General features: G+C 39.1%; 1 protein-coding gene across 1 annotated transcript in view; it reads left to right on the top strand.

Moving 5' to 3' along the window:
• Positions 1–21,552, top strand: part of LOC126417126 (AT-rich interactive domain-containing protein 5B-like) — a 62,511-nt gene extending 40,959 nt beyond the window's left edge. Inside the window, exons 3-8 of the mRNA XM_050085022.1 lie at positions 3,304–3,537; positions 8,039–8,157; positions 10,337–10,514; positions 13,183–13,333; positions 13,431–13,572; positions 16,618–21,552. Coding sequence (XP_049940979.1) covers positions 3,304–3,537; positions 8,039–8,157; positions 10,337–10,514; positions 13,183–13,333; positions 13,431–13,572; positions 16,618–18,474 — 2,681 coding nt within the window. The 3' untranslated portion in view covers positions 18,475–21,552. The remainder of the gene's footprint in view (positions 1–3,303; positions 3,538–8,038; positions 8,158–10,336; positions 10,515–13,182; positions 13,334–13,430; positions 13,573–16,617) is intronic.
• Positions 21,553–22,071: the final 519 nt, after the last annotated feature.

The following is a 22,071-nucleotide window of genomic DNA, read 5'->3' as shown; positions in this document are numbered from 1 at the left end:
ACAACTATCAGTTTGGCATTAAAAGCAAGGGTAATGACATTAAGAGTGCAACGGGTATTCCACTGTTAAATTGAGAGGAGAGGGCGGTTAGGTGAAAAGAATACATTGAAAGCCTCTGTGAGGGGGAAGATTTGTCTGATGTGTGATGGAAGAAGAAACAGGAGTCGATTTAGAAGAGAGATGAAATCCAGTATTAGAATTTAAGAGAGCTTCGTAGAACTTAAGATCAAATAAGGCAGGAGGGATAGATAACATTCCATCAGAATTTATAAAATCATTGGGGGAAGTGGCAGCAAAACGACTATTCACGTTGGTTGGTGTGTAGAATGTATGAGTGTGGCGACATCATCCACACAATTCCGAAGACGGCAAGAGCTGGCAAGAGCGAGAATTATCGCACAATCAGCTTAACGTCTCATGCAACCAAATTGCTTACAAGAATAATACACAGAAGAATGGAAAAGAAAATTGAGGATGCGCTAGATGAAGTATCAGTTTGGCTTTAGGAAAGGCAAAGGCACGAGAGATGCAATTCTGACGTTGCGGTTAATAATGGAAGCAAGACTCAAGAAAAATCAAGACACGTTCATAGGGTTTGTCGACCTGGAAAAAGCGTTCGACAATGTAAAATGGTGGAAGATGTTCGAAATTCTGAAAAAAGTAGACGACCAAGAACGAAGTGCTCGTATTAATAAGGGTGTAAGACAGTGACGTAGCCTTTCGCCCCTACTGTTAAATCTGTACATCGAGGAAGCAATGCTGAAAATAAAAGAAAGGTTCAGGAGTGGAATTAAAATTCATGGTGAAAGGATATCAATGAAACGATTCGATGATGACATTGCTATAGTGAGTGAAGGGGGAGAAGAATTAGAAGATGTGTTGAACGGAATGAACTGTCTAATGAGTACAGAGTATGGATTGAGAATAAATCGAAGAAAATCGAAGGTAATGAGAAGAAGTAGAAATGAGAACAGCGAGAAACTTAACACCAGGATCGATGGCCACGAAGTACATGAAGTTAATGAATTCTGCTACCTAGGCAGTAAAATAACCAACGACGGACGGAGCAAGGAGGATATCAAAAGCAGACTAGCACTGGCAAAAAGGGCATTCCTGGCCAAGAGAAGTCTACTAATATCTAATATCGACCTTAATTTGAGAAAGAAATTTCTGAGAATGTACGTCTGGAGTACAGCATTGTTTGGTAGTGAAACATGACTGTGGGAAAACCGGAGCAGAGGAAAAAAGAAGCGTTTAAAATATGGTCCTACAGACGAATGTTGAAAGTTAGGTGGACTGATATGGTAAGGAATGAGGAGTTTCTGCGCAGAATAGGAGAGGAAAGGAACATATGGAAAACACTGATAAAGAGAAGGGACAGGACGATAAGACATCTGTTGAGACATGAGGGAATGACTTTCACGGTACTAGAGGGCACTGTAGAGGGCAAAAACTGTAAAGGAAGACAGAGATTGGAATACATCCAGCAAATTATTGCGGATGTAGGTTGCAACTGCTACTCTGAGATGAAGAGGTTAGCACAGGAGAGGAATTCGTGACGGGCCCCATAAAAAAAGTTTACATTTAGTGCTAGTTACCTGTTTGTATGTAATCAGCCCGAAAATTGGCAACCTCGACAGCATTCTCCCTGGCGCGCACTAGGTCCTCCAGCATGCAGGAAACATGGGGACTGAGGACAATAGTGCAGGTACTTGGTGCTCTTTTTGCGTCATATTCACATAAAGTTCATGGGTCGCGAAGATAGTTCCATTTGGCCATATTATCCTTCGTTTTACCAGCCCAACTTCTTAGTCTGTAAAGGGACTTCCACGTTTTCCATTGCAGATTTTCGCCTGGGGATAGGGCCTCCGAAGGTAGGACCCATGAAGCCAAATCTGCATTTCTGGTTGTCCGCAAGTTTTATCGTGCCAGTGACGGTGATGTTTTATCGCAGCGTTTAGTTCGACTTTGCAGGTATTCGCGGCAGATTTTCGTCTTACATCTGGTGGTGTTATCCCCGCCAGGATGTAGAGTTTGTAGATACACGTTGCCAAGACCGTTGCTGGGTGTTTCGCCGCCATAGGCTTGAACTGAAAAATGACGCCCCCTCTTTTTTTATTAGCAACGGTCTCCCCCCATGAGCCAGCCGGAGTGGGCGAGCGGTTCTAGGCGCTACAGTCTGGAACCGCGCGACCGCTACGGTCGCAGGTTCGAATCCTGCCACGGGCATGAATGTGTGTGACATCCTTAGGTTAGTTAGGTTTAAGTAGTTCTAAGTTCTAGGGGACTGATGACCAAAGTAGTTAAGTCCCATAGTGCTCAGAGCCATTTCTCCCCAATGGCCCGGCCGCCCCCCTTCCACCACCACCAATATACAACGGCACCACAATGCAAATCTCCTGTTATACTTTTAATGATTAATCTAAGGTGACTATACGTCCTCATTTTCTCAATTCAACTGACGCACAACAAATGATGTGTAGAGACAAAAACAAAAAGACGGACCGAGGGAGGTATGTTATCACGTTGCTATATGATTGCAAGCCAACGCACGAGCCCCACCCCAGCGCTCGACATAGATGTATCGAGCCCGTGTTTGTTTCCTTTTTGTACTCAGTAGCGGCTGCTTTAATTTTGAGGTAGGTAGAGGCAACGTCCCGTGTTTGTTTCCTTTTTGTACTCAGTAGCGGCTGCTTTAATTTTGAGGTAGGTAGAGGCAACGTGTTTACTTTCATCAAAGGAAGTAGAGACTTGAGTTAGTATGCTTTTGAAAACAATTCGGTATTTTAATTTTTCCTCTTTTTCATTTTTTCTCCTATTTGCTCAGTTTTTTCTCTGTTTGATTTGAAATTCATTTTTTGCATCCTTTGCCGCCCAAAAATTTTGCCACCGTAGGTGACCGCCTGGTGTTGCCTAATGGTAGAAACGGCCCTGCGCTTTGCCCTCAAGCGTCCTGATGTTATTCTACGTCTCTCATTGAGGACAACGTCAACAGGCCTGGCATGAACAGAACTGTACCAAACGAGGCAGGCGTATTCAGCGGCAGAGTAACATAATGCAAGTGCCGATGTTCTGAGGACTGTCGGGGACTGCCCATCCACTGCTCGTGAGCTTTCTGGTGATGTTATTTCGGGCGGATACTTTTATTTTGTGCTTACGCAGTGGTGATGTGATGATCAATGGCAACCGCTAGTATCCAGTTGAAGATAGCGTGCTCAGCTGTTGGCAGCGTAGCTCTCCAGTCCAACATCCATCTCTTGAAGTGCGTGCAGAGCAGTTTGCAGCGTCTGCGTGTGTGCGCAGGCTCGCCGGACGAGGAGGAGTGCGCCGTGGTGGTGCTGAGCTTCCCGCGCTACTGCCGCTACCGCGGCATCCTGAAGCGGCTGGAGGGCGTGGCCAGCCAGTGGCTGCACAACGCGCTCGTCGTCGCGCTGGGCGGCTTCGCCGTGCCGCGCCGCAACACGCGCGTCCTCTTCTGCAAGGACACCTTCGACTACCCGGACCTCGAGGGCCACGAGCTGCTCTGCAACCATCTGGGTAAGTGCGCCCGCCATCCCACCCTCCGTACAAGTGGTCGTCTACCGCAACGCGACTTTGTACACGCCTCTGTGACAACACCTCGTCTCTGTAGACGACTGCCGTTTTCATTACTGAATTCACAATTCACTGGTGTAGCTTTGACACCGCCAGAAGTCGTTTGCACTTGCCAGTTTGAAAACGGTAACCATCGCTGCCGGCTAGCTGTCAGGGCTCGTCTTTCGCCTTCCAGAGTGTAGTGAAGGATCAGAAATACCTTCACGTGGCCCACTGATAGATGACAAACTGCCATACAGTAAACACAGCGGAAACCACTGAGAAGACTGGAATGTTGTAGTAGCGTGAACAGACTAACATTATTAGCATTGGTCGATTCAGAGAAAGTTTCTGATAATGTTTACTGTGTTGCAGTCCTTTGAAATTCTGGGGGTAGCAGTAACAAAATACAGAGAGACAAAAATTATTTACAAGGGTCGTTCAGAAAGTCAAGAACGTTTTGGCATCTATATAAATAAAAATCAGTTGCCACATCTATGAAAGATCAACAACTGAGAACTGCCTGACCGATTTGATTAATTTTGTTATGTTTGTTATTGTCAGGACAAGGTTTGTATGAGAGAGAGTTTTTGGAAAAGCCATCGGAAAAGTCTGAAATCAAAATCAGTTGTGGAAGGCCATCATCTGAGTTTGGCTCGACCAACTTGTGTGTGTGTGTGTGTGTGTGTGTGTGTCAAGGAGAAACGTTGTTACCGAAAATCTCAAAAACTTCTTGACCGATCTACTACAAATTTTTACACAACACACTAACAAACATAGGCAGTTAGGCTATATACTTTTGTAATATACAAAATGTATAGAAACATATTTAATATATAGAGGGTGAAGCATTGTCGCCACTAATCTTGAAAAGCTGTTTACCAATTTATTCCCAGTTTTTATTCAATACCAGTACTCAAATGAACTTTTGGGTAAACATATGCTATACATTGCCCAGAAGATCTTGACACATTTACTTCAGATTTTTACACAATATTCTACTAAACAAATAGACAGAAATTGACCTAGAGAGGGGAGAGGAAGAGATGGGGAGAGAGAGAGAGAGAGAGAGAGAGAGAGAGAGAGAGAGAGAGAGAGAGAGAGAGAGAGAGATATGGGGGGGGGGGGGGGCAGAGGAGGTTATGCACTGAGAGATGGAGGAGGAGGAGATGTACAGAGAGAGAGGGGAAATGACAAGATGAGTGGAGAGAAGGGAGAAAGGAATTTCGGATTCATATGGAATTCCTATACATATTTAGCAATTGTGGAGCATTGCCAGGTTCGCTATTAGCTACATAAAAATGAAAGATATCAACACAAAACTTTATTTACATATAATACCTTTCACTGTTTTCCAATGTACACACTACAGTTGTCAAGTCATGTATTGTAACATGGGACCAACTTTTCAACTTCCATGTTGCATTCCTCTACTGCCAAAGATTTGTGCCAAAGTCTCACTGTTTGTTTGAGGTCTTCATCATTTGTGAACTGTTTTTCACTCACAAATTCTTTGAGTTTGGAGAGTAAGTGTAAATCACTTGGTACCAAATCAGAGCTGTAAGGAGGATGCCCAAAAAATTGCCACTCAAGACTTTAAGTTCTTGCTGTGTTTGAGCTGACGCATGAGGCTGCGCATTGTCTTGAATCAAAACTACCTTTGCTGACAACATTCCATGTCACTGAAGACTCGTTTAGTGTGCTGTCACCATAAATAGTTTTCATTTGCTAAAATATTTCTATAGGCCAAAATTTTTGTGCCTTCAGACAACAAATGACTCCATACATTTCACATTTGGTGGGAGTTTCAGTTGACAGTGCCAATTCTAAAGGTTGCAGAACACAGAGGTGTGACTGCTTGGCAACAAAATTTAGCTCACACTGAGACATGGGAGGAAGCTAACTTGCACACCTGCGATCATGGGGGTAGCACTGGGTGTGGTTCACAATTGTTCTTTACTTTCTGGATAACCCTCATACATCCTGTACGGGAACCACAAGGCAATTATAAGAGTCGAAGGACATGAGACAGAAGCAGTTGTTGGGGAGGAGTATTATTCAGTCTGCACGTTGAGCAAGCAGTAAAACAAACCAAGGAGAAATTTGTAACAAGAATCACAGGTAATGGTGAAGAAATTAGAACTTTGATGTTTAACGATTCTGAAATTTGGTCAGAGACAGGAAAGGACTTGGAAGATAATGTATTCAAAAGAGGTCAGGAGTTGAACATCAACTAAAGTAAGAATAGGGCAGATGGGTGATAGTAAGCAAAATGTTTCTGGAAAACAGAAATTTGTTGTCATTAAATATAAAGTCCTTCTCAAGGAAGATGTGAAATGTAGCTATGTACAAAAGTGAAGCGAGGCAGTAAACAGTTCATACAAGAAGAGACTAGAGGGTTTTGAAATGGGGTGCCAAGAAGAATAGTGAGTATTGAACAGATAGATCAGGCAACTAATAAAGAGACACGGAATAAAATCGGGGACAAAAGATCTTTATGGCAAAACTTGAAATACAGGAACGTGATAGGGCACTTACTGAGGAATTAATAATGGAAGGGGGTTGGGTGGTGGCGGGAGAGGTCAAAGTTGTAGAAGGAGGCCAAGACATGACTACAATAAGCAGATTCAAATGGATGCAGGTTGCAGTAATTATGAAGAGATGAACAAATACAGATTAGAACACCATGGAGGGCTGCATCAAAACCAGTCTTTAGACTGAAGACCTGGACAACAATGGACATACAAAGCTGATTTGTTAAGCTCTCTTGCTAATTTAATACAGTGGCCTGGTTTGTTAAGTTTCCAACAAAATGGCACTCTTAGACAAGATATCTGAGAGATTTTGTGCTGCCAGAGGACCTCAACATGCTATACGAGGCAATGAGGGTAGCTATTGAAATGATATGACTGAAAACATCTCCAGAGGTCTTTCATTCTTGTTTTGACCCCATGCTACATCAAGCAGTGGTTGGCTGGATGTGGTTATACGCTATAGTATAAAACCATAAGTTAATTTTATTTTCTTTGTACTGCAGATACACTTTGCAACAGTGGAGTGCAGCAGAATGGGTAGCTTCTTCTTTTAGTTATTGGACACTAAATACTTCATAGAGTTTGGAAACCGAAGTTTCATATAGTGCCTCAATTTGCTGTTACAAATATATATGTCATTTTCGTAACATTGGATACGATTCATTTACTGTTGCATGCATTATTTAATGGTTCAGTTCTCCAAAGGCATAACAGCTACACACAGAAAGTTGCCAAAAGTAATTGCTCTCAATTGGAAATCACTGTGAAGTACATACTTGCTCCTCCCACACTGACTCACTCCAGTGAACTACGGAGTCTTTCAGCAATTGCAATAATCAGTGGAATTATTGATAAAATCCTTGACTTTGTTCCTCTTTTAAAATGTGAATTTTTTCTTAATCTTAATATGTTCTGACTACTGCTATTATCAGACAAAATTTGTGGAAAATCACAAAATAGTTCATACTGCAGCATACAGTTCATTTGTATACCATACCTAAGTGCAGTGATTAGGGATTTTGTTATTCCATGTACTTATAATCAGAAGTGTGCTGTTCAACACAAATCGTGTGAACTGAATGTCTTTACTTGATGATACTACCATAATTTGATTTGAAATGTTTCACAACTTCACATCACAAATTATGTGAAAATATTTGTTTGGAATAAGTAGAGACTGTAGCTGTACATATTGTGTGCACTCAACTAACCAATGTCTCGTGGAGGTTGCATGTCATGGAATAGAGTAGTGCTTGTAATTATGGAATGACCAACACTCATGAAAAAATTAGTTAAACAATTGACGACTTAAAATGTGTGCACAATAAATTTATCTGATGATGCTGCTGATAAAAATACAGAAAGTATGCACTAACACCTAGCTTTAGTCTGTCAGTGTTATTGGTAATTTACGTTAATGCCTAGTCCTGTTTCTTCAGTTTATATCAGTGTGTGCCTTTAGTGTAGGAGTAGTAAACTTTAGTAGTAATGGATTGATAGCTTTAAAATTAAAGTTGTCGATGTGTAATTTTCTGTATATGGATACCTTTTACAAACTGAGGACTTTGTGTTTGGATGTGTAATTAATAATAAGTTGAACTGAACAATGTTTGAATTCCTGGACTTCACTGAGTGTACTTCATATACTTCGAGAAAGGTTTTCGTAGGTATATCATTCATAAAAATAGCCCATACTCACTGATTGTTCATCACGTCTTACTACAGGGTTGGTTAAACTTTTTGAAATGACTTGGTAAGGTGTATTAGTAATAAACAGATAAGTGGAAGTGCATCTGGAACAAGATGCATGGTCTAGGTGTAAAGGTAATAGGGGCAGTGTTGCTGACTATTTTTTGTTTGCCAGCAAAACTTGGAACACATTATGATATGTGTTTATAAACCGTTATGAATTATAATTTCTCACTCCACAGCGCCAAATTTGAAAGGACGGCCAAGAAGAAAACGAAAAAAGCGCAGCCTGTCACCCGGTGGCTCCGAATCAAATGAGTCGGAGTCATCACTGTCCACCGTATCATCCTCAGCAACAAGGGTATGTAGCAGATACGTATCTGTCATCCTGTTAAGTAATAACTTAACAAGAGAAACCACATCTATGGAGGTTCACGTTGAAATAGGTGCAGCAAGTTGCCCATTTGAAACCAAGTATTCAAAAAGAAGGTTATTGGACCTGTTTGGAACAATAACTAGAGTTCAAGTAGTATCTCTACCTACCCAGTTCAGATTCAGTCCAAATAATTGTTGCAATGTGAACATGTACACCTTGTTAAATGTCTGTAATCCATTCAAAAACATGTTGCTTCCATATATATAATTTCCGTGTGACCTGATGACATGTTCAGTTGTCTGGGTGGCCTGCTATGTGTGGAACGTTGTTCACCAGTGAGCTTTACAGAGTCACAGCTTAGCTAATTCAACCACACCACAGTGTTTGTAATAGATAGCCAAATGTCTTGGTAAGGTGCCATGGCTGATACTTGGAGAAATAAAATTTATAATGAAGTAATTTCGAAAGTTTACAGAGATTAAAAAACATACAAATATTTGACAGCAACATATAAGACGAGTAGTATATGATGATGGTGTGATGAAAGAAAAGCTGAAGGAAGTTTGACAAGTCACATTTTTTTTCGCCCTATTCATTAGTCTTGCTCCTCCTCATCGTCCTCGTCCTCCTCTGTGAATCGTGAAAGTAAGTAGAGCAAAAGAGCCATCAGTATAGGATTCTTTGTGATTATGATTAAGAGCTTGTTTCACTACATTAGTATTACTTCCAGATAGTGTAACTTACCTTCTGTTTCTTTGTAGTGTGTGAGGTGGTGCAATAGTTAGAGGAACAGGGTTCAAATCGCTGTTTCACTATAGAGATTTTGATACTCCATGGTTTTCCTGAAAGACTTACTGTGTGTTCCGGGCTGGCACTTTTGGAAAGAACTTGTCTAGTTTCCCTCCACAGTCAAATTTCTCTCCGCTGCTAATGACATCATCATCAATGGGACATTAAATAAGATCTTTCTTCCTTTTATTACTTTGATGTTACTTGGTCGCCATTTCTCTAAATGCAAGAAGGTCATATGATATAAAAGTTTTTAAATCTCCTATGTTTCATCATGAAGTGTAGATAATTTGGATGTCAAATGTTACTAATGATCATTTTATTCCATTGATTGATTTGATTGTGTACGCTAGCCAAGTTAGGTTTTTCGTGTGTGCTCTCACATTGAACTTGTTGTGTTTGTTGATCTATTTACAAACAGCTCGAGATTTCGTTAGTGGAGTTTGTAACTGACATTAGATTTTCTAGTCTGGCAATCAGTTATAGTTTAACAGCTTCCACATACATTGACCCTGGAGTGGCATATAATGTTGTGTTTCTACATTGTGTCATTTATGTTCTCATCATTATGTGTTGTTGTCACCCAATAAGATTTAATTCAAACTGTTTTCAGTCCATGACAGAGGATCCTGAGGTTTTCGGTTGTTGTTTTTGCAATTAGTATGTTGTAATAAACAATACAGTAAATATTTACTGAAATAGAGATGGCTAAGTATAATAGTCCATCACCCCATTTCATTCATGTTACTTTGATAAGGGCAACGGTGGTTGTTTGATATTTCTGAAAACCCAATTAATTAGTGTCAAGTATTTCATTTGTCCTTTCTGATTTGGTTAATTGATTATTCATTGTGTAGATGATTGCCTTTGACAGCACTGAAAGAACAGATGTTGATTTGTAATCAAAGGGGTGATGCAGAGTATCTTTCTTTTATAGGTGTGTGGGTATGGAATTAATACCTACTTAAAAAGTAGAAGGGACAGTAAGGAATCCAGTGTGAAATCTACAACACAAAACTACTTAACTGTGGCCCATGAAAATTGGATTAGTGGATTGATAATGACAATGGTTCATTTTGTTTGGTATCAAGTAAAAAATGTTTGCAGAGGTTGGTGTAGACCAGGTGACAGGAAAAAGACTTCGGGGTAGTAGACACTCAAATGATTTGTACCAACATTCAGTAGTTGGAGTATTTTGGTATGAACTATTTTTTTAAATATAAAATACATTTAAGTTACTTGACACTGTATTTAATCATCCCAGTGCGTTTCCTGCTTTGTTTCAGCTGTTAATTAACACTGAATGTGTCTGTGTAACCATGTTTGCTGTATGATTTTCTGCGCATGTGCTGACTGGGTGGTGATTTTGTTGCAGGGGCGGCCTGGTGTGAGGAATGGGATAGCAGACCCTGGCCGCGCGCTGGCTGTGACGAGGCGCAGCGGCCGCCTGGCCTCATCTCCTGAGGAGCGGGACTTCCTTGCCAAGCTGCACAGCTTCATGAGGATGCGCGACACCCCCATCTCCAGGGTGCCCCACCTCGGCTTCAAGGAGAGTGAGTCTGCTTACTTCCTGATAGAAATACCTGCAGAAAGCGTATTACACTGGATTATGACATACTATTTTTGTGCCAGAACTTATAGAAAAGGAAGAAAGAAACAAAGACTAGATGTGGCTTGTAGTTTCAGTACTAGGGAAGGCTGTGAATCTGCTACCAATGTCGTCAGTTTTTGAGTGCTGGAGAATCTTGCCAATTTTTTGGTCCTCCACAATTACATCACAAAACACTTGTTTTTGGCAGTTTTATGTGCTGCACATGTTTGAAGAATCATCATAATGCCACTAGTGTTAAAAAGTAACTTGCAAAAAACAAATGTTAGCAAGCAAGAAACTTGTTAAAAGCTAAAAATAATGACACACATTTTGCGTCCTTATCTCTTCTAAATGATTGTTAAACTATCACTCAGTGGCGGCTCATATGTGGACTGTATTCTTGTGCCATCTAGCATTTAGAAACATAGCGTGCTTTTTCTACAGTGGATAGAATTGCCAGTGCCAGAAACAAAAAGAAGGATATATAACTCTATCAAAACATTCCTATTAAATCTTGATTAATGTCACATCAAAGGATAATTGGGATTCAGAGACATGGATTTGTGAGTGAAGTTCCATCCCTGATTCCCCATTGTTGTGAGCAGTGGATGTGAAAATTGTATGGAGTTGGTACTCCTACCATAGACTGAGCCAGTTAAGCCGCCTAGAAGCCCATTGGAGCTATGTTCCATAGATGTAATGCACTCCTAACATCTGCCACAAGAAGCTATCTTGCATTTATAGGCACAGATTTAAAATTAATTAATTATCATCTGTTTGGAAAACAACACTTGATATCAACAGTTCCAAAAACATTGACTATCAGTACTCAAATATGTGTGGAAAATATTTGACATGCTTCCTGATAGTTGAAATCCTGTAGTACATTGGTAAGAAATATATTTTAATATATGTTTTGTGGCAGTTCCATTTCGTAGGCTTTATAACTACATGCCACTCTTGCTATGGAGTATCGCACATGATCCACAGAAGGTACAGTGCCATATCAGAAATTTTGTAGAGCTGCATCATAGGAAGATCATTAAATCTTACCTGGCACATGTTATTTGAAAAAAAAGAAACACACATTTTAATGAAAAATTAAACTAAAGTACTCTTAAATGACTTTTTTTAAAAATTCGTTGCACCTTACAGATTAGTACAACATTTTTCAAATTTGTCTGCTTGTTTTTGACATGATGAACCTTCTGAAAGAATGATATCAAATTCTGAAGATTGATGTTATATAATTTGAATATATATTGTATGGTTTACTGTAGCTAACAGGATTTTTTGCTGTGTATCCATGATGTTAACTTCCAGAATTTTAAAAGACAAACTAACTTTCTAGTATGCTGTGGTTTTAGTGCAATTGCCCTCTTAACTCAAGTGAAATATTTCTCTTTTAATACAACAATTGATTAATATGGACATCGCTCTTCTAGCAGCTAGCTGAAAATATGTTCCAGTAAAAAATACAAATTTCTCGTAATAGTTTATACCTACTGTATAAGGAAATGAATGTATGGAAGAAACAGTGTTTGGGAGTGCAAAGTGTGAATATCTTCAATAGTTTTGAAATGACAGTTTGCTCAGGGTGAAGATTATTAAGTGTTACTAGCAGTCTAATGAAACAGTATCATCATTAAAGAGAGTTCTCTAGACTTAATTTCTTGAATGTAATATGCAGACCTGTGATGACAAAATAGTCAGTTCGTCTACCTCTACATCTACATGGATACTCTGCAAATCACATTTAAGTACCTGGCAGAGGGTTCATCGAACCACCTTCACAATTCTCTATTATTCCAATCTTGTATAGCGTGCAGAAAGAATGAACACCTGTATCTTTCCGTACGAGCTCTGATTTCCCTTATTTTATCTTGGTGATCGTTCCTCCCTATGTAGGTCCGTGTCAACAAAATATTTTCCCATTCGGAGGAGAAAGTTGGTGATTGGAATTTCGTGAGAAGATTCTGTCACAACGAAAAATGCCTTTCTTTTAATGATATCCAGCCCAAATCCTGTATCATTTCTGTGACACTCTCTCCCATATTTTGTGATAATACAAAACGTGCTGCCTTTCTTTGAACTTATTCGATGTACTCTATCAGTCCCATCTGGTAAGGATCCCATACATCTTTTCATATAAATCCTTCAGTCATTGATGAAGTCCTTGTAACATAATGACACATTAAGGCTGTCTGATTATCTTGCAGTGAAATGTATTGATTTTTGAACTCTTTATATTGCTCCAGACACACACAAACTTGGCTTGAAAAGTTTGTCTTTCAAAACGGAGAAGTTACAATGGGTCACCAATTACTGCTCTGGAAAAAGTTCACCACTTTTAATTTGCTTGATGGGGGACTGAAACATATTTGTGAAATGAATACTTATGGAGTGTTTTGTGTTTTCCTGACAAAAATTGATATTGGCATTTGTGCTTCATGTTGTTGAGTTTTTAAGAAGGGAAACAGTCTGATCAGAGGATGATTGTTATCATGGGTATGTATATTTATTTCTAATCATTTCCAATTTTATGTGTCCATGTAGCAATGTTAATTTAAAACATACCATTTGCTCCACAAAATGCAAATATTGTTTCATAAGATTGCTTTTTCTTTCAGTTGATCTCTTTGCATTCTTCACTAAAGTCCAGAAACTGGGAGGCTATAATGCTGTAACTGCCAACAAGATGTGGAAGCCAATCTACGATGAATTAGGTGGTGACCAAGGCAACACAAGTGCAGCCACTTACACAAGGAGACATTACGAGAGGTGCGTCTGGAATAATCCTTCTGAGTGTCCTGTGGCAACATAGATGCGTGTGTTGACAGCTGGACTAAAATTTGCTATTACTTTATTTCATTTACAGGTTATTGTTGCCTTATGAGAAAAGTGTGAAAGAAATTCCAAGCAAACAGGCCAGTAACCGACAACTTGTTAAACTTAAAGCTATAAAACCAGCTGAGAAGAAGGAAGTGACTATTGTACAAAGCAAGCAGACTGACACGAAGGTTAGTAACTCAGAATTTACCACTTTTCAGTCCATTTTCTATTTTAAGCCTGAACCATTCCTCTTTTACTATCAGATATACACCATGTAAATGATAATAAAAGACGGAGAATTTTGTACAGCTTTCCTAGTGTTGAAAAGTGTGCTGCTTGTGGTACTTATTTAGAAAGTTTAAAATGAAGACACATGGCTGTTGCTTTTTTGCACTCATTTGAAATGGTCAGGTGGACTGAAGGGTAAGAGTAGGGAAAAATGATTTGTATATGTGGCAGTTCATCTACTTTGATAGAAAATTTCTGAAAGTGTGCTGGCAAAATGAAAGTGTATGAAGCTCATGCATACTCTACACTGGCAGTGAAGATAATTTATTTCCTGGGTTATGAATTGTAATATAGATGCAGAAGCTAGTTCTGATTTGAGACAGTTAACTCAATTATCATCTGTTGGAACTTATACCTATGCATGCCCCCCTTACTGCCCCTGATGTTTTACACAGTGCCACATTCATGCAAACCACTCGATGAAGATTTTACTGTAGGCTCCCTGTGTAACGCTCATTAGGAAAGGATACACAGAGCTGGATACTTTTGGAGGTGCAGATTCATGACCACAGACAGTTTCTTTGAGTAGGAAGAAAGTATGACATGAGCTAGTTAGGCTGTAGTGTGGACAAGTCTGCTGAAACACAGCCTGTATTTTCACCATAATTATGATGAGCTAGTACATTGTCACTGTGGAGCAGGATCCCACACGGAGCTAATTTTAGAGTAACCTCTGTAGCCTGATTCCAGAATGTGAGCTGGGAGTTATTGTCTTTGTCTCACCCAAATTCTGCTAACGATGTGACCAGTTGCCATGAAGAATATATGTGCCATCTCTCTCTCTCTCTTCATTCTTCTCAAGTGGACTGCTCCTGTTAAAACATGAAATTGTGACAGCCATTTTGACTGTATTTGAGCACCCAGAATCAAGTTTTTCTGATATTTGCTGGCGCAATTCAGCAATTTGAGTTTTTTGTTCAAGGGTAACTGCAGATCGTTTTTGCACGAAGATTGTGTTCCATGATTTTATAAGTTGCTGGCAGGCCAATCCCAAGAATGCACTCAATTTATTGACAATTACAGCAAAGAGCCCTCTTCAACCATTGTTCCAACTCCAGCTACACCCGTTACTGCCCATGAGGAATGACTTATGCCTTAAAGAGAGTTTCATGTGTGAATGTGTTAAACTCATGGAATAATGTTGCTTTGAAAGATGAGTAACTATCAAATGGCTGCTGCGAGCAGTCCAAGCACCAATTAGCATATAAGTCTACCTTAAAATTATATTAAAAAACTCATGGGGAAAATGCTTCTATTTCCACTCAATTTCTTCTACATTATAACAGGCTCCTATGAAAGACTAAAGGTCATCCCTGTTGGCTAAGCTTGTTGGAATTTTTAACTACTTTCTAGAAGTGGGTGTTGCTATAGACCAAGTTTCTTTGAAATGAAACTATCAACAACAACCTAGGATGTCCAAAAATCTTCACAGTGATGCTCATATAATCCTGATATGTTGTTTGGACAAAAGTGGAACTGTAACTCTGGTCTTTATGGTTCATAATTGGATTATTGGAAGGAGAAGTTATAAAGGAAGATAAAACCAAAAGACTGACACACTAGACTGTGTGTGCGCTTTCACTGGAATTGTGCTTTACCTCTGAGAACAGATGTCAAAATGTTGAAAGCACACAAATTGAAATTTAAATTAATTCAATACTAATTTAATGTCAAGTGATACCTCCCTCATCTCTTACTATAAAATTTGTATCAGTGAAAAGGAATGCTTATCAGATGAGAGACTTATCACATAGTAATGAAACCTGCATCTCTCATTGGATGGAAAAAATTAAAATAGTCTCTCACATTTTAGGTTTTTATAGCTTATAAAGCACTAAGCTTTAACTTATTACTATATCATATGTGCATGTTAATTAACATGCACATATGATACTATAATAGCTTAAAACTTAATGCTCTATAAGCTATAAAAATAAGCTATAAAAACTTAAAATATTTGAAACTAATTTAATTTTTTTCCTATCCAATCAGAGAAGTAGGTTTCATTTGAATATTTATGTATTTTCTTAAGTTGGAGTATGGTTGGTTGTATCCATCGAAATTTGTGACCCAAAAAAAGGCTCAGATTTTTGCTTTTTTTGGAGAACAATATCTTAATTGAGTGATTTTAGCACAATAACAAGAAGGTGGTTCTGGCAGAGTGGAGAGTTGAGCTAGGACTTGCAATTTGCTTTGGGGACTCAGCTGGTACAAGCAATGCATGTGAAAGGCACTCCTGGGTACGGGACATTTTCTTTAATGGTCAAGAAGATTCATAATGACACTCATATAAATGCTGTGTTACCCTAGCCTTGCTTAATCCATTATTACATCTATCTCAGAGACAACTTCAATTGGTCACAGCTTGTTACACACTTCATGCTTACTTTCTCTTGGTATTTTTCCTGTACCTTTTCTACAAGAAGTACATTAACTGTTTTCTGAAGAATTTTGCTGTGATATTATTGTATATATGCTGTTGTACTGACTTAAACTGATTGATCAGTATTTTTCATAAAATTCCGAACTGTTTCCTGGCTAGGTCAGGCATGCAACTAAATGTTGCCAAAAGTTAACTCAGTTTGAAGGACTCTTGCAAACTCAGAAATGCATTAGAATTCAGCAAGCCATAATAAATAACTAAATGATTCAGTGATGAATAAAAGATGCGGTCAGTTTGAGAAGTTTTTTTTGTCAACGCACAGTGAAAAAAGGGACTAAAAAATTAGGATTATGTTTGTGGCACAGAAATAAACAAAACTGACTGTAAAAAGCCAAGGCAGATTTAATTCAAAAGTGAATGACCAGGCATAGACATGCTTGTATACATTTCTGTCATGGACAAGATAAAATGTTAGTGAATGCCTCATGTTGTCTAAAATTATGACCGTAGGTGTAAACCTATCACAGATGTTTACCAGTGCCATTTTTGTGTCATGTTTCAGAATGCCATTACAAATGGGAACCGCAGTGATAAGGCTGCAGCAGATGTGAAGTCCTCTTCTTTGAGAAGTACACGTCCAAAATCAGAGAAGTCACAGGATGCTCCTGGCACTACTACTAACACAACAGAGCCTGCCCCACAAGGCAAAGAGAACATTCCAGTGCCCAACAAACCGGAGAGACCTGCCACTGATGTAAAATCCGAACAGCCGAGCAAAGCAGCTGAGCCTGAAATCATAGACTTGGTTTCCGACCAAGACTCACCGGTGAAGATTGGCAAGACTCCTGTGCCGGCACTGAAGAAGCGCAAACTGGAGATCCTGAAGGAAGGTGGCCTGGAGGTGACTGCCATTTCTTCCAGTGTGCCGGAAGCCACGGTCGGCTCAATAACGATTGTACCGGAGCGGCGGCCGTCAGTGATACAGCACGCGGCACCGGTGCCATCAGCCGAGAACCAGGTGTCAATAACAGTGACTCCTGATGTCAGCCACATGATAGAGATGGCCAGCTCACCAAACACAGACTCAGCCTCTACGCCATCTCCATCGCCCAACTACGAGTCTGCAGGTACTGCCACCGGAGCTGCCAGCTCGCTCAACAGCCACCGTTACCTGCCCGAACTCAAGATACCTTCAGTGCAGAATCTTTATGGCAGCATGTCATCTCCTCCTCCAGCATCCTCATCTGCACATTCCAGCAGTTCTTGTGATAGCTGGACGCCTCCAAAAGTCGTGCAGTCACGCTCCATCTATGCACGCTCAGAGACTGTCATCTATGGTGACCCCAAGGACGAGATAGAACACCCCAAATACTACGTCCCTGGACGTGTGCCTCCGAGGCCACTTATACCGACCGAAGTCCTAGACCTGAGGAAGAAGGGTTCTGAGAAACCAATTGTGACTGTGAGCCGTATCCCCAATGCAGACCCTCCTTTTTCTGGACTGAGTACTCACAGCAGACCATCTCCAAAGCTGAACAACGGCCCCCAATTCTCTGTAATTGGTGGGCGGCACATTGTTGGCTCCAATTTGGAAATCACTGTAGTCGACGTGCCAAAAACCCCCGTGCAGCCCCAACCTAGACAAACAAGTCAGAGGAACACACAATCCCAAAAGAAAGGTGCATCTCAGAAATCCACGTCATCCAAAACGAACTCTAAAAGTGAGAACAGTAGGCAGAATTCTGCAAGCGACTCTCACAAGAGGAACAGTAGTTCTACCTTCAATGCAGCCCAGCTTATAATACCGAACCCGTACCTGTCGTCTACTGCAAACGGACGCAAAAACGTTGCCGAACTAGCCAGAGTTCGATCACAGCAGCAGCAGCAGCAGCAACAGCAACAGCAGCAGCAGCAGCAGCCACAACAGAACCACCACCAGCAGCAAGCACAACAAAACCATCAGCAGCAGGTGCAACAACAGCAACAGTCAGTAAGGCAACAACACAAAAAGAATGTGAACTCATCTGAAGACTCTGTGTCGTACTTGCCTCCCAGCGTACAAGGCTGCAGTGTTTCCAGCTATCCACCACATGCCGAGTCAGTGAGTGGAAGCACAGCCAAATCTCCTCCCTATTTGCCAATTGTCGACCCTATGTACTACCAGTCGGTGTTTGGTGGAAGGACTCCTGCATTGTTTTCAGCGGGCCTCTTGCCACGTGTGCAGTCGTCGGCATCGACGCCGGTGTTTGCTCCCACTGCTGAACAGTTACAGTTGTACAAAGAGCTCATGAACCACCACCACGGGGGACTCTCGCTGAGCCAGCAGATTGCAGCTACTGGTAACTTCTTAGGCCTCTTGAGGGATGGGTCCACCTCTATTACACCAGTCAGTCCTACGCAGTTCCCCACATTCAAATGACATCAGTAAAGACGTGCACAGTATCATTAAATTCTTGTGACATTATGGTGACTGTAGCATACAGAATCCCCTGTTAAATGACCTCTCATTTCACAGATAATTTTTATTTTGACTAATAATGGCATGGTATATCTGTCCATTATACCATTCGTTATTTTTCTTTGAACCCATTTATTTCAGAAGATATCTGTCAATAGTACTTGTACTATACCCCCGAGCAGTTTTTATTCTTTTGTTTTAGAAGAATTGACTGTGCTAAAATTATAGTTAACAGTTGCCAAATATTTTATATGTGTGTCTCCAAAATTGCAGTCACGAGTACTGTGTCTAGTAAGAGGCTTTAAATCAAGTTTGTAATATTGTAATATAGTTGAACTTTTATTCATGAAGAACTTGTTGATTGTTCATTAGTTTCTTCACAATCAGTAGGTTATGCTGTAGGATGTGTACAGTATTCAGTTTGATTGATTGTAGTGTTGAGTGAGCACATATAGGGGGAAACAGAGGGAGCTGTAAAATAGGAAAGCTGAAAAGCTACATCTCCTATTTCTTCATTAAATGTGTTTCCGATGATTTTATTTGAAGCATGTGTTTCAATAAGCAGAAAGTTATTTTTTTAAGAAGTAAAACTAGAAGAAACTAATAGTGTGAGGGCATTACAGGAAAATATGTTTGTGTGTTAAAATTCAATATTTTTATTCTTGGGCATTTATTTTTATTGATTTGAATAGTAATATTTTAGCTGGATGCCAAAGAGCAGATTCGTTTATCAATACATATTTTGTACATTCATTGGAATTAGCTTTCATAACTCACTGTAGCACTGAGATGCGTTACACGATGTGGAAATGATGACACACTGAGTGGTGGCTACAGCATCGTTACATTTTATTTTGAGAGTGGATACAAATGATTATGAAGTGGCAGCTTGTGGTATTGATATGTACAAACTTTAGCATGCACTGATTATATAAGGCACAGTAATCGTCTCTGTGTGAGAATACCGAAATGAAGACAGATAAAACAGTAATGGTGTATGTTACTGTTACATTGGAAGTATTCATTTTGTATCAAATTCTAGAAAATCTTGCCAGCAACAGAAGAAATGCTTGTGAACCTGGTAATCCCAGAAACTAAATATTACAGACTCAAAGTTCTCATTGAATAATAAGTGGTTTGCTTCTCCAAGCACCTTTCCAGTTTCTGTGTATATGATCTCACTATGTACCTGGAGTTTTTCAACCTATTTCATGGCTCATTGTAAATATCGCACTTTCATAAATTACACAGAAAATTCCCAAATATCTACAGTGTTCAAATGTGGCCATAAAAATACCTCAATGTAATGCACTGATTTTGTTCTTTTCTTCAAACTTTTTCTTCTGTGTTCAATTTTTAACCCTTGCATTTTATTTTACATTGGAGAAAGATCACCTGTGTATGTGTGTGGTTCATGTCGTTATGTAATTTATGTACATATCAGATTTTTTGCTTTATTCTTACTTTAGTATATTTTGGCTTGAACTTATTACAGAGAAAAGATTTTTAGATTAAGAATATTTAATTTTTGTTATGACATTATTAAATTTTCTATTTAGTTATTTAGTAATATCAAATTTATGCTTATAATTTTTTTAGTTATTTTGAGTTATGAGAAATATAAACAAATTTTGTAATAATTTGTTATAAAATGGCATGGACTTTATCATGATACTGCATTTCATTGCAACTTCAGAAAAAAGTGAATGATTGTGTGTAGTTGTTAGTCATTTGCAGTAATGTGCAAATGGTTCTTTCTTGTATATTAAGAGCCTGTATGTAAATACTGAATCTGATGCAACTTGCTGTAATAATCAGTGTGAAAACTAACCTTTTACACCATCTTAGGTATATCTGGATAACCTTATTGCAAAAATGCATATATGCCAGTGCAAGCACAAACATAAATTATAATTATACATGCTGTATACTTCTGAAATTAACCACCAATGTCGAAACATCAGGATACATTTCTCAATTTCTGCATCTGTGGTAGCATGTAATTCTACATGATGTGTGGCCCAATTTTTATGAATAATATGAAACCCCTTACTTTTTAAATTAAATGTTTGTACCTGTGTTAAACTACAATCACGACATTCATCAAAGCTGGATAGGAAAGTTTATTTTACTTAAACATTATTCTGTTTGTATAACTAAATTTGAATAAATTTGTTAATTCAGAATGTAAGTTTCATGTATAAAGCTTAAATTGCCTATCAGAAATAACACCAGGGGGTGAAAAGGAACTTGTTTAACAGTTGGCACAAATTTCTGAGGTGTACAGCTTTTAAAACTGTCCTGAAATTCTGTAACAGTTTTTTCGGTCTGAATGTGTTCGTATCTGTAGTACTTTCAATCGAATTTAAGAGAGATAGTAAATCCGTTACATAGCGCAACATGAAGGTCCAAACAGCATATATCACAGGCTGCTACTGAAAAGTTTCTTGTTTCTTCAGATGACTTGCAGGAAGTCTTCAATTTTTCAACTGTTCTCTTAAAAAATGAGAGAGCACTCAGGGATTATATACGCAATGAAGACAAAAATTTTGCCATAGTTGTTTTGAAGTAATTTTTTGCTGTGTCTTAGGTTGCCAGAATGAATTGCAAGAACTATACCATGTAACTTATTTTCAGTACAGTATACCATTAAATCTTCTGTTGTATTTTTTGTAGAGGCTGACATTGGTATTATGTCTGTATGTGAAGTGTAATATAATTGTGATATTGTATTTTGTTAGTGGTTTAGTCCGGCAGCAATGCAATGTGAAGTACATATTGTGTATATTGTTTTACTTTTATAATAAAAATCTTATCTGCCTAAACTTATTTGGAAGCTGTAAAATATGTAATAACACCTAAAGTAATTATTGAAAAATATAACTACAAAAAATCCAGTAAAGTGTGGAACAAGTGTGACACCGTATGTTGTGAATTTGCATAGAATACTACATTTTACTGCAGAACATTCCTGTGTCTGTGTAACTGTACTACTCTAGTGTCATTGCTATTGAAATGATGCAATACAAAACAAATACATTTGTGGCAGCTATAAAAATTATGTCAAGTTATATTATTTATCTTTTAAGAGCTTCACTGCCCTCAGTGTTATAGTGCAAATTTTCTCAGTTTTCCTTTCAATATAATATTCTCCTGTGTGGACAACTATCTTCTGCGCTGGAATGTGTTTGACAAGAATGCAGTACATTTGCATCTCAGTGTAGATCTGTGTAGTGTAACAGCAATGGTGGTGCTCTCCAGCATCAACTCTGTGCTTCAGTAGTGCTGGGCTTGGGAGAAACTTTTTACTTTCTCTGAAACTCATGCCTTAGAATTACTTGCAGTCAGTCATTATTACGTAAGTCATAGGTGATAATGTAATTGTGTAGGAGTTTGGTGGAACAGTTACACATAGGAGCTTGGAGCTACAGAAGAATGTCATTTATCTGAGAATGAAAACTAAATCTGTGTGATGACTAGCACAATGCGATTTTAGAAGGTGACCTTTCAAGTAGAAAATGATCTGCAACAAAGAGGGATACTATAAATATAAAAATA

The sequence above is a fragment of the Schistocerca serialis genome, chromosome 8 (assembly GCF_023864345.2).
Source record: "Schistocerca serialis cubense isolate TAMUIC-IGC-003099 chromosome 8, iqSchSeri2.2, whole genome shotgun sequence".
In the NCBI taxonomy this organism is placed as follows: domain Eukaryota; kingdom Metazoa; phylum Arthropoda; class Insecta; order Orthoptera; family Acrididae; genus Schistocerca; species Schistocerca serialis.
The sequence above is the reverse complement of the archived record's forward strand: the minus strand, read 5'-3'. Positions and strand labels throughout refer to the sequence as shown.